The sequence below is a fragment of the Equus quagga genome, chromosome 11 (genome assembly GCF_021613505.1).
Source record: "Equus quagga isolate Etosha38 chromosome 11, UCLA_HA_Equagga_1.0, whole genome shotgun sequence".
NCBI lineage: Eukaryota > Metazoa > Chordata > Mammalia > Perissodactyla > Equidae > Equus > Equus quagga.
Window position 1 is genome coordinate 46,930,388 of NC_060277.1, and position 13,909 is coordinate 46,944,296.

A 13,909-nucleotide genomic window follows, 5' to 3' on the forward strand; every position below is an offset into this window, starting at 1 on the left:
TTGTTATTCCAACTCATTTAGTTTCCAATTTTGTTGGAACTTTTCCACATAGACTTTAATTCTCCAGGGTAGACTCAAAATGTGTTGAAATGACCTCCTAAAAAAAGAAAGGAAAAATAGATCACCTGGTACAAAATATGCTTTTGCATCCTGGGCTCTGAGGATAAAACGTGGTTAGATGAGTAATGTATCTGAACCTTAATGCTATTTAAACATACGGATGAGTGCATTGTGTGTATTTTGTGTATTTAAAATTGAGATTTTTGTTTGAACAGTGTCTTTCATTTGGTGTACTTCATGGTGATTTATCATAATAGACTGCTTTAAATCATCTGAAATAGCAAGACATATGAATTTCAACAATAACTTCCCCAAGGCTAGAGAAGTCAGCAGGAGCTCAAACTGCTAGGTAGACATTTTTTTTTCAAACTCATATGCAAGTGTAAAACTTTTATGAGGCTGCTTTAACGAGGCCCTTTGGGATTTAGGGTTATTTATCTAAGCTCTTATTAAAAATGAAAACTTTTCTATGTATAGCCCTGTAAAGCAAAACTGATCCTAACAATACTGTAAGTTGGAAGAATGAATACTGTTCTGCAGACCAACTCGAAAATAAAGTTGGAAGACTTTGGGGCTAGTGTCTTCAGCACTGACATTGTGCTAATGGGATAGCGACAGCAGAGCCAGTATTTCAGAGTCTCCTCTACTTATAAAAAACTTATCTCTACTATGCTGATAACTTAGGGTTTGACATGACTTATTAAAATGACGTCTAGCCCCAGAGCCCTGTTTCACAGAGCACTCCAGTGTCTCCATTGGAGCTGAATGGCCCCGGGTCTGTGTTACCTGGTTCAAGGTTTGTGCGCACCTTTTCATTTACAGTATCTGTACTTGTTGAAGTATATCTTTGGCTTCTGCCCTCCCCTGCTGAGAAGTGATACGTGAGAGAGAGGTTGTTTCAAAGATTAATGTGCCAGAATCACTCTGTACATAACCCAGCAGAAGAGCTGGAGCTCCTGCAGGAAAAATTTTGCGATCTTGAAATGTGTTCAGCTTCTTTGTAGGTATGTTCTCGTATAATGGGTCTGGGTCCTGCAGTCGATCTATCCTTAGACCCTGGGAGCTAGGATTTTAAATTATCTGTAATGCAGTACGATTTTAGGGAGTGAGGACAGTAGGACGGGAGAAAGCAAATGTTACAAAATCAGGGTCAAGATCTTTTGCAGACTTTAAGAGCTTATCAGAGTCAGTTTAGCTTGGGTGTGTCCAGTCCAATTGGCAAAAATTATAAGATGAGAAGGTCAGTGGATAAATGGGTTAATGCATGGAGAGACAGGTTGAGTAGAGATGGACAGACAGATAAAACTACTCTGTCATTACTGGTATATGATTATTGGTGAATAGTTTTCCATGCTACAGAATAAGTATAAAAAAAGTGGAGGGACACGTCTAAATGAGACCATAATGACAAATGCAGAATTTTGAAGACATATATAAAGTGACCAAAAATGAAAACAGTTATCCAGAGAGCACTTTTGGATTGTTTTTAAGGGTCTTACTTTAACAGTTAACCTTAATAGTAATAATGTAAGTCGTTGGAAACAATATATCACTTAGTGGTGTCTGGAGACTTCTGAGTTACCACCTCTGTTTCATAGGAAGTGAAAATGCTTCCAAGACAATAGAGAGGAGTAAGAGTGTAAAGCACACAGAGGATTTCCCAAGGAGGGAAGTACAGAAACCTCAGCGGGCACTTAGGCTTGAGGGCATGAAGGAGACAAAGGGTAGACACCAAGAGAGATGATGAGAGCAGAGATATTGGCTAAAGGCCAGAGGTAGAGGCAAGACAAGTATAAAAATTTAAACAGGTTGGGAAATGTCAAAGTGAACTGAAGTTTAGACACTTCTATTCTGAAAGGATCTCAAAGCAGCTGCAAATGGGAGGAAGACTGTATGTACACTTGGTGTTAACTCTTCAACTTGAGCAGCTGTTTTAACTGTTGAGTTGCTAGGCACTGTCAGGAAGAGAATATTTTAATTTTAGAGAAACCCAACGGTTAAAACAGCTGTTTGGTCTGATTAGATGTAAGCTGGCTCCGCTTAGGTTGCAAGACCTAATGGGATCGCAGCACCAGGCAGATTGGCTGTGATGATGATTTTGTTGGACGTAACAAAAATATGAGTGGAAGCTAGGGTGAATGGTAGGTTGGACACTGACTTCCCGAAGCATCCACATCCCCTGCTCTGTTTTGCCAAAGTGCTGAGGCACATAACATGGGCCTTCACCTTGTTCCAAGTTCACGGAAATTACTTGAAATAATTTTGCCTTATATCCTTGGGTGCCAGCTTTTTCCCTGGCACTTACAAAAGAAAGAGGGTCCCTAATTTTATTAACTTCTCTTTATCGTCTCTTAATAATAGATAATATATCTGCTCAGGTCACCTCAAGTAGTCAGTCATTTCTATTATTTATTTTGTATTCTTTGTTGTCTAAGTAAAGAATCCTATTAATGGCAACCACTCCATTTGTCAAGTGGTAGGCAACACATTTTTAATGTCTAGAACAGCTTGAGTGAGGCTCGCAATGATAAACATTTTGAATTCCAGATTTACCATCTCAAGTACCTTTCTTCATGGAAAAGACTACTGGTTAGGTTAGTTTCAGGTAAATTAAAGGTTTAAGGTACTTGTTAAGAAGATTTGATTTCTTGCATAAAAACTAATTTTACTTGGTATAATGTTAATACATATTTTAAACATTCAAAGATAGGTTTCATTTCATATATTTTCAAAATGAAAATAGCTTTACTTTTATATGCTCACCGAAATAGTCATATCCATTGTAAACATTTGAAACAATACAGGAAAATATAGCAGAAGAGAGCAAGCAGAATTCTTAGAATTTCAGTCTCCACGGAAAACCACTAATAGCATTTTGGCACTCTTCCTTGCCTACATCTCTGTATGTACATATATAGAGAAAAATATGGTAAGAAAATTTAATTTTACATAAATTAATTCTAGCTATATGTGTTGTTCTTTATTTCGCTTTTTCTTTTGTCAAAATATTGTGACTATCTTTCCATGTCAATAACGATCTACAATCATCATTTAGGTCTTGATTTTGGGGGGTTTCATACTTAGAAGAAGTGACTTGTTTTTGCTAGTTTCTAAAATTCAATGTTGTAAGTAATTAAAAAGCAGAATTGAAGATGATGTTTGGGATGTTAATAAAAGATGAACTCAGGTATCAAAAGTATAATTTTGCTGCTTTCACTGAAAGATATACATGTTTATTTTAGTAACTAAAGCAAATTTATATGTTTTGAATGTTTGTATCAATAATTCAACAAAAAATACTTTGTTTATAGATGAAATATTTGTTATTTTAAAATAATAAATAGCTAAGCTTTTTTAGTTGGATTATCAAGAATATTATTTTGTTTTCTTCCTATTTCCTAGGCTAAAAAATGCAAGTTTTCCTCGTTTTAACATTCACTGAAAATTTCTCATTGTACTATGAGTTGGTTCAGAGGATGACAATATTTTTATATTCCCAGTATGATGTATTGCTGTTAGAAAAAAAAACAGAACAAAAAACAACCAGGAGAAGTTAGCTTTTCTAGCTGTCCTAACACTGGTAAGTTCAGGTGCTTAACTCCCTTTTACCAGTTTCTGAGAACAACTTTAAAAGTTTTCTAGAATATTGATTTCTTGGGTAGCTCATATTTAACACCCCCTCTTTCCCCAGTTATACACACATAACTGTTCAGGGATGATTACTCTCATTTTAAGTGTCTTTTTCATACCTGGGTATCAAATATTGAGAGTAGCCTCTCCAAAATGAACAGAATGAAGAAGAGTGAAAGTGAGCTATCAGAGAGCTCACTTCAAGGGTGCGGTTGCATGGAAATGGAAGCTGTGTATTTAATAAGTTTTTTAAAAGTCGTGGCCTTTGGAGGTTTCAGTGACATTCCTCTTAGGTTCCAAAAGCTTCCATTTAACAATATTTGCTTCTGCCTTGGCAAAAGATTGTCAAATATTTTCCTCTTTGACTCAAGATGCTCTTCTAGGGGATGCTTCTTAATCCATAAAATCTTTGAATAAAACTTTGGAGCATATTTGCCAGCGTCTATAATCAGATCTCCTTAGGGTCAGGTAATGGGTAAATGATGTAAAATTTAGGAGACTGTCCAGCCTGATCTGATGGATTTAATTTTTTATATTTATTTTGTTAAGGTACACATGAATCAGATTGTTACAGTGAAATTGAAGTTGGTAGAAATAAATTTTCTCTTTGCAAGATAATTTGGAGATTGATTCTCTTGCTTACCTGAAAGGGGTGTGGCTAGCTAGCTTTCACTCTACCCGAGTTACATTTACATGTGACTTCACTGAAGGTCTGACGTTTTAAACATGAAGACATTTTCTAAAATCGAGGTCTCCTGCACAAGGAACATGAGTAAGTTAGTGATCTTGGCATTTGGATTCTCATCTCTCCTCATGGAGGGACAGAATTTTTAGTCATTGGGATTTGTCTTCTGATGGGTCAGAGAGAGCCACTTGAGACTTAGGGTTATGCAGTTCAGTTGCTGATATCTAAGATACCGAGGTTGGCCAGGCCTAATTCATCTGAAGCTGATTACACCATTGCCAACTGCCCTGTTGTAAGGGAAGAGTGTATGGACTTCCAAGAGAAGACCGTGTGAGAGTGGACTTAGGAAGATGTATAAAGAGAAGCCCGGGATACTGGAGATGAGGGTGTTCTAGAAAGGCGGGGAAGAGTGTGTTGGATATGGTGCAGACCACCAGGATACACTCCCTTCTGAAGCCATGGGCTGATAGAGCTTCGATAGATCACCTCTCTCTTTTCTGCTGAGACCAAACATGGCTTCACTGGACATCTCAACACAGTCGCTGCCAACCAATTTGAATTGAAAAATGAAGAAAACTTATTGGTTATACCAGGTCTAAGAAATAATAAAAGAAAAAATCGTAAACCCTTGCCTTGTACTTTATACATCATAAACCCTCTTACGTCCACATTGGCAAAGGACCGAAACTGTGCAACCGAGGGGGTAGTGTTGATCAATGAAAGTATTCGTGGAGTTGGCCCCCTGATGGGACAGGAACCCAGTGATGCCCAGTGTGACGTTTACTTATGAGAATATTAGAGTGGATCCAATTTATTATATCCCAGCCCTCACACACTGAATTCCAGTTACTCAGGAAAGTGATTAAAGGGTTGGAAGTGCATTTCTCAGCCTCCTTTTCAATTGATTTCCTCTGGTAATGGAATGTGGCAAAAATGTGAGCCAGGAGACCTCTTTAAAAACTCCTTAAAAACTTTTCTTAAGTGATTACACTTATTAGTATGCTAACACAAATATTATGATCTATAATTAGTTAGTTTACAGTGGAACTGTTTTGGGGCCAGCCTAGTGGCATGGTGGTTAAGTTTGCACATCCACTTCGGCGGCCCAAAGTTCGTGTGTCTGGATCCCGGTGTGGACCTGCACACTGCTCATCAAGTCATGCTGTGCAGCATCCCATATACGGGGTAGAGGAGGATTGGCACGGATGTTAGCTGAGGGACCATCTTCCTCAGGCAGAAGGAGGAGGATTGGCAATAGATGCTAGCTCAGGGCCAATCTTCCTCACCAAAAAAAAAAAAAAAAAAGAAGAAGAAACAGTTTTTAATATTTTATCAAAATTGGTAAGTTAGAAAGCAGAGTTTAACCTAAAAACAATGAATCTTACTCTGAGGTCCATGAGTCTTAAAAACATTATGCTAAGTGAAAGAAGCCAGACAAAAAAGGCCATATATTACATAATTCCATTTATATGAAAGGGGGGCATGAGTGTGCTTGGGGAATTGGGTGGTCTGAGAAACACTCAAAATTATGTGCAAAATTTTCTCTGTATAAATGACCACTCTTGTGAGGAGAAAGTCCGTAGTTTTAGTCATGTTGTCACAGAGACCTATGACCTTCAAATGGCTTAAAAATCACTACTTGAAAGCCTTTTTAAAAAGGAATTTGAGTTCTTTGTCCTCCTTTTATAAATACATATGAGTTCTTCCTGTCATAAAGGTTTCTACCCTCTGCCTATGATTTTTAAAGATTTTTTGTTTATGAATACAGTTTTTAAAAATTATAAAACTCTTATGGCTTATGGGTTTGTTGTAGTTTCTTAGATTTTCTGGAAAGATTTTTTTATTGATTTATATCTTTAATACATCTTGAATTTAATTTTGAATATAGTATAAGTTTTTAAATTAATTTTCTTCCAAATAGGCTTTTGTATATTTGAAATTTTCTATAACGAAAAGTTAAAAAAAATCTGAGGGCTGGCCTCTTTAGACAGCCTTCTTGTAATGATGACATTTCTGATGACATCACTTCTAATTACATTTCTGGCAGGGCACGTGCATAGTGTAGGTTCTCTTCTTTAATGGAAGTGTTGCCAGCTGAATTCCTATGTTCTTAACAACTGGTATCTTGCAATAATACAGGCATTAAAAAAACCCAAAATCTTTTATTATTTTTTGGCATGAATTAATGCACTTAATTTTGAGATTGCCTTGTTGGTATCTTAATTAAAGCAGCACCGTTTTCCCCATGCCTCCTGGTATGTGGGAGAGAAGGACACTGCCTTGACCAGCGTATAGGTCTTAAGGGCAAAGTGTGAAAGCCATAGCTTTCACGAGTTGTGTTCCTGAATTTTTTCTCTCAAGAGCCCTTTAGTTCAAAAAGAACCAAAGAATAGTTTTGAAATTTGTGATTTTAAAAAAAGTTCAATTTTTGTCTGTAATTTTCAAAGAAAATACTATAATTTCAAAGAAATACTGTTCATTACTTAATGAACTTTATTTTCAAATTTGTAAGCAGTGATTGGTATGTACATTTTTCACATTCTATTTTTATGAATTTGTACTTTTTAAACATTTAAATATAATGCAATTAATAGAGCTTATTATAACAGATATACCAGTACTTTCAGTTGTTTCAGATTTTATATTCTTGACATTTTGTAAGAATTTTTAAAATTTTGATCCCTTGTGCAAATTATGTATTTAATAGCTGTGTGTTTATAATGCTTCTAGCACTAAGTTGTGGCCATTTGCCCTTTGGCATTTTGAGAGCTCAAATTGATCAGCTTATCATTTTATAGCTTTGAAATTGAACTTTAAAAATCTACAGGTATAAACAGTATTATATTTCTATATCATTAATAGGCTGTTAGCTTTCCTAGGTTCTTGATGGAACCTACGAGTTCAAAAGAAGAGTCCAAATCAACTACTAAAGTATGGGAAAGTTGAGATTTAAGCTAAATATTTTCATCTTGAGCTCTCCGATACCATATTATCTTTTCTTCTCGGTACAGTCTGTTGGACTCATCTGAAATCGTTTAATTTTTGGCAGAGTTGCTGCATCATCTCTGTTTGTCATTTTTGCCTGTTCTATTAAACGACCTCTATGTTTCCCAGAAGACTGTATCACCTTCCTATTTTCTCAAGTTCTTTTCTTGATATTGATTGGCTTTTGATTCATTCTCAATTTCACTATTTGTGTTAGAAGTGATGGAAAGTGACTTTTTCCCCCTTCTCGTTGCCTCTTTAAAAATAGATAGGCCATAGTCGCTTCTCTAGGGAATTTTGTCAAGGCAAAAGTTTAGAAATAAGGATGGTGTGTCCTTTGCTTTCACGCTGGCCTCAGACTAGGGTCATCTGGCTGACAGCTCTGTCTCCTAGGAAAGCTTTTCCTCTTCCAGTACTTTAAAAAGCCACAGAAATAGGTTTCAATTGATGTTTAGTTCCTTGTTCCCTTTGAAGTATCTTTCTTATTGATTTTGTAGTGGAAGATTACTGATTTACGTCTAATAGTCTATGGCGTCTTTGTAGGAAATACCAGAGATAATCCAAATTATAGATTCTTATAATGTTTCTTAAAATGTTTATATCATTAACAGAAATTGTTTTTGATGTTTAGGCTGTTGGGGGATAGTCTCAAGTATCACCTCTGGCTGAATCCAGCACGTGCCCTAAATTCCACGTAATAAATTCGGTAATGTTTTCAGATAAACTGAATTTTAAGTATGCCAGGCCCTTTCCCCCTCTTTCCTTCTTGCTCTCTTTTCCTTCTTTCTTTCTTCCTAAGATAAAAAATACAATGTGAAAACCTTAATTCAGATTTTGGGGAAGAGTTACCCGTAGTTCTAACTTTCCAAAACAACCATTTTCATTTTTCATGTATTACTTTCTTTCTTTGTCCACATATATTGAGTTTTCATGTGATTAAAGTAATATTTCATGTGATTAAAATTTATAGAGAAAATTTATAAATCTTAACATTAAAAAAATAAGAGGCTAATGAAAAATTTCCTGTGGAGAACAAAAGGACAGGATTGATGTTAGGGATTTGAGCCATGTTAGGTCCAGCTGGGTTGACTAATTTCAAAAATAAGGTTGTTCAAATTATTAAAAAATGAGGTGTTCTAAGATATCTAAAATTTACCCCATTATTTGCATTTGGGCCTTTCAGTTTTTTTGGCCAGAATTTGTTCAGAAATGTCTAGTATATTTTTGCCTTGTTGATGGTATAGTAAAAAGAGAATGAGATTTAGATGGAGCAGATCGTGCTAGAGTTTCTTTCCCATCACTTACCTGCCTGTGATCAGGACAACACTCTTCACCTTTCTGAGCTTCAATAGGGATAAAAATTGTTAAATCTAGAATACTTTAAGAATTAGATTAAAAATGCCAATATTGGATTCACATACCAGGCAATTGTGTGTCATAAGAGAGAGATGAATAACTAACATGTATAACTAATTGAATCTTTTCTTTGTGACTATGGTTATCATGAGTGTAATGGGTATCCTTTTGTGTAAATTTTGGTGGTTTGATGCATTGGGTGGGTTGTGTCTGAACTCCAGGATCTTATGCGGAAACGAGGCTTGTCCAAGAGTGCTTGTTGAAGATTACTGGCTGATGAGTGACAAGGTGATACTCATGTATTTTAATTCCTATTCGTAGTTTATTTTTATTCCTATTCGTAGTGAATTTTTATTCCTTTCTGGTAGATCACACCACAGCTGTTTATCTGTATGTGGACACCTTCAAGCAGCATTTAAACCGCCTTTGCACCAGAAATCACATCAACATCATGACATTAACTTGTTTCTGATTATAAAAATAACACTTGGAAAATAAGGAAGCATAAAGAGTAAAATGTAAAAAGACAGCTTGTTATTTCCCTCCAATGGAAATAACCATTTATATTTATTGTATTGCCTCCTGATCTTTTTTCTCACCATAAAACTGTTTTCGCTTACCATGACATATGGGAATTTTCCCGTGTCCATCATTACTACATAGCAGCTTAAGGATAAAATTACTTCTTGCAGAAAAACAAAATGCTGTTAACTTTTATAAGCTAAAGAGTGAACACACAGAAGAAATAGCATTAGCAGATTCAGTTACTAAGGGGCTACTCATGGTTTGCTTGGAGAGGACAATGATATGTATAGTGTCCTCAGTGATCAGTGTGGTATAGTGAGGAGGGTACAGGCTTTGGATTGGGGCTGACCTGAGTGAATCCTGGTTCCGTCACCCACTAGCTTTGTGATGTTGGACAATCACATAACCTCTCTGATCTTTAGTTTCCTCATCTTTAAAATGGGATGAATAATGCCTGCCATTCAGGGCTGCTGTAGGATTAGAGACAATGTCTATAAATAAGTGCCTGGCCCACTGTCTGGATGTGTTAGGTAGGGAATAAACCATAGTCAGAAGAAACCTTAGGCCTAAGACTTATAAAATTTAAGCATGCATATGGAGAGCATGTTATAGACATAATAAACTAAGATAACTCTGTTCTAAAAATATTTATTTGTATAATTTGCCATTTCCCCTTTCTCTTACAAGTATATTACTGCCAAAAGAGTACAAAATGGTGAAAAAGTGACACTGCCTCAAAGATGATCTCTGCTCTGGCAGGGTCCTTAATTATGAGCTCCAGTAGGCCCCAGTGCAGGCTACAGTATTAACCTCATCTCAGGAAACCCTTTCAGAGGGTCTGCAGCAGGACAGACCTGGGTTAGTTTGTGGGTGTTCACTGATAAGTTCCCAAGGGACGTCCACAATCCAGTGTCAAGTGACCTTTGCTGCAAGAGATCCAACTCAGAAAAAGGGAAAACCTTTTCAAGGCACTTAAAAAAGATTCAGAATGAAAATAGCCTTAGTGAGCCCTATTGTGGGTGCTGGGGTGGAGGGTATAAATTCTGAAAACTTAAGTTGTTTATTGAACATACAAATATAAGTGAAAATTTCGTATTTCTTTTAGCCAGTAAAAGGTTAACTCCTGGGTGTGTCTGAGTAAAAACAACACTAATCTGATCTTTATTTCCATGTTAGTCTGCAAAGTTAGAGGGATCCACAGGTGGTGGTTGCTCATGTCTGATCTAGGATGAGTCAAAGAGGCAGACACAGCCCGAAGAAGAATCCAAGTGGGGTGGTGGTAAATGTAGTAATAGATACAAGTATGGTATTAGACGAGTGGTTAATTCTTACAAGGGAAACAGGAAGATGTCTCTAAGGAAATGATACTTAGGTAGGTCTTGCAGGAATGAACAGAAGTTCACCAAGAAGGATAACAACCTTCCAGGCCCGGAAAACTGTATGAGCAAGACACGGGGTGTAGGGTAATGCCGTTCCGAGAATGGACGTAACTGTGGTTTGTGGAGGGCGTGAGGAAGGTGGTGGGGCCACGAGCTTGAAGCCACTGCACTAGCACTACATTTGACTTTGACCAAAGACAGCAAGGCTTTTATTTCCATTCCAGAGAAAGGGGGAGTATTACATAATTAGTAAAAGCAGAAAGAATAACATGGCCAATCAATGTAAAGTAATGATTTTTAAAATACAGAATAGGCACTCAGATGTGCCCTGCTGACAACAGACCATTTTTCAGGGAAGTGGACAGTGTCCTATTCCAGTCCAGCCAGAAGGTAAAGGCTTCAGAGAAGAATTAAGTCACCACCCACCATCAGAATATATCAGCCAAGGACCTGGTGGATGACACAGCTACGCCATCTGCTTTGACGTGTCATGTAAAGGGTTAAAATGCATTAATGCCCTCAGCCACTGATGCTCTCTAACCTTCCAGAATTCACCACTGATTTGGTTAGAGGTAACTTTACAGAGAGAAGTTTATATAAATGGCAAATATGTATATATATCTCTTTAAAAATTAAGACAGGTATAAGAGACACTTCGGTGGGGACGCAGGCAGGAAATACTCAAGTGAATAGAAGAGGGGACAGCGTAAGACTCGGGCTGTTGTTGTGCCGTTTCTCACAGTGATTCCTGATTTTTTCTCTACTTTAAGCACTGGATGAGAAGTCAGGAAACCAGGATTCTAGGCTCGGCGATATCATTTCTCAACATCCTCCTCATCTCAGACTAGTCCCTTTCCTTCCCCAGGCTACAGTTCCTCATGTCTCGAATGAAAGGATTTTCAAATAGGTTCCCCAGCAAGTAGCACAGGTGCTTCAAGGGCCACTCTGGGAGATGAAGGACGGTCTCCTGCCAGCCCTCCGCTTCCAGCAGAGCAGCTTGACTTTTATTTGTATTATAAATGGGGGCTTTTACAAGAGTTTTTGATAAAAGGACTTCATTGCTTTTTAAAAGTTTGAAAATCACTCATCTAGAGGATGTATCCAGCCCAGAAGCAATTTCCCCATCTGTAGAGTGGGGAGAACGGTAGTTCCATTTCGTAGCCTTCTGGGGGTTGAACAAGATATTCCGTGTAGAACAGGGCATGGAACCTAGAGTCGCTGTGTGAGCTCTCATCCCCCACCCCAAATAGTCCCTCAGATAGGATTGTACTTCCTCTGGCTCTTAAACTTTGAGTACAAAATGTTGATCTGAGAAAATTGCCTAATCCATCTGTTTTATACCAAAAACACTGTAAAAATGTCTTAGACACTTACTCTGTGAATTTTTAGTACCATCACTATTTTATTTCTGTTTTTCGTACATTGCTTTTTCCTCCCACAACTGAAAGTTTTCTTCTTCTACATTGGAATTTTGAAATAATTATGACCAGATGCAGTTATGAAATTGCACGTATCTATATGTTTCAGTCTTGCCAGATCGTGGGACAGTGACATCAGCGTCCACTCTCTGACCCTGCCCTCTGCTACCTGCCTGGAGCTGCTGCTGATACTGTCAAGAAATAACGCCTCGCTGCCCCCGTCGCTTCGCTGCATGAATTCCTTTCAGGTGAGGAGCTGCTCCTTTAACGCTGTGTGATTTCCCAGTTTTACTTATTATTTTTTAAGCATCCTTTTTTTCACAAGAGATTGCCCATGGAAACTGGTTTCTGATGATAATAATAATGAGCACAATGCATATATTGCCTTGTCTAGCTCTTTTTAAAGAAATGAACAAACTGAGGCTCAAAATTGATTAGGCAATTGTCTAGTAGCAGCAGAACCCATATTTCCCTAACTCCAGAGTTTGTTCTCTTAATCTCTCTTTCCTGCCTCTGAGAGAAATGGCAAGAACATCTGGCAAAGAACATTTGTGCATACCACTTCCCTTTCCTCAGCTTTGCCCTAGAACGAGGATTTTCAACCATTATTAGTAATGTTGCTACTGTTAGCTTGCAGTCAAATTGCCAAATGGATGTTTACCAGTGATGGTGTCCTCCCTGTTCTCGGCACCTTTTCCCTGGCTCCCTAGCTGTGCTCCTGGTAAAGGACATGGGCAGAGTAGAGTAGCAAATGTGGACTGACCAGCAGGAAAACCCCTTCCTTTCCTGGTAGTCAGCTAGTGTCACTGAGGTGGCAAGTGAGGATTAAGATGTTAACCAGTCACCTAAGTTGTGACCCTATGGCTACTCAATGTAATTGAACGTATCTATGACCTTGACGATGGAAATGTATTCACTGCGGCTGGTGAGAAGGCTGCCTACGTTGCTGAGAAATGAGTCAATGTGGTTGGTTCTGCTTCTGAAGGGCTGCTGATGTATCCTCAGATAACTCCAGATCAGTATATATCGCTTGGTGTGCCTCTGTGGTAAAATAAGACGTGGATTTTCCTATGAATTCTACCCCAGGAAAATGGTAAAAAAATAACTACTCCAATGTAATTTGCGTCCATACTCTCCTGGTAATCTGGTACATTGATCTTCTTCCTGATACCAATTTCAGACTTTGGCCTTGGTGTACCTGATTGTATTTATCGTTACTCAGTTATCAACTTCAATCCTGAATTCTCAAAGGGACCTCAGAGAGCACCTTCTTGTTTTGTAGGAGAGGAAACTGAGGCCCAGAGAGATGGAGTGAGTTGACCAGGGAACACCCAATGTGGTAGAGATGGAGCTGGGCTCACCTGGCTTGTGCCCAGCTCACTGCCTCTGCTCCCCAGATGCAGGACTCGCTTAGGTCCTGGGAGGCGGAGGGGGTGTGAGTGGTGGGTGAAGGCAGGTCGTATCTACCTTGGAATGGCTATAAATTTTGTAGTAATTTATAATTATTTTATTTGTATACTACCCTGAGCCAGAAGTGATTTAAAATTTTGTATATGAACCCATATGTCTTCCAAATTTTGTTCTTTGGCTTGAACACTGAATAACACAAAAGTTTGTGTATGCCCACAAACTTGTATGGAGGGAGAGATGAGAAACTTAACAGCAGTTACCTTTGGGGAACAAGGCTGGAGGACAGTTATTTTTTATTTCACTCTGTCATGTACTGTTTGAAATTTTTATGTGATGAGTGAGTGGGGAGCAAGAGAGATGACTCTGACTTCGGGGACTTTATAGCATATTGGGGGAGAGAGAGCATTTATCCATGTGTGATATAAATTGGAAATAATTTTATTACAAAGTAGCCTCCACTA

General features: G+C 38.0%; 1 protein-coding gene across 4 annotated transcripts in view; it reads left to right on the plus strand.

Annotated features, from left to right (window-relative positions):
- UBE3D (ubiquitin protein ligase E3D) overlaps nt 1–13,909 on the plus strand; it is a 155,280-nt gene that overhangs the window by 81,038 nt on the left and 60,333 nt on the right. For all 4 annotated transcript variants that reach the window (XM_046674351.1, XM_046674353.1, XM_046674354.1 and 1 more), the window contains exon 9: nt 12,148–12,286. In XM_046674351.1, the coding sequence (XP_046530307.1) occupies nt 12,148–12,286 (139 nt within the window). The remainder of the gene's footprint in view (nt 1–12,147; nt 12,287–13,909) is intronic.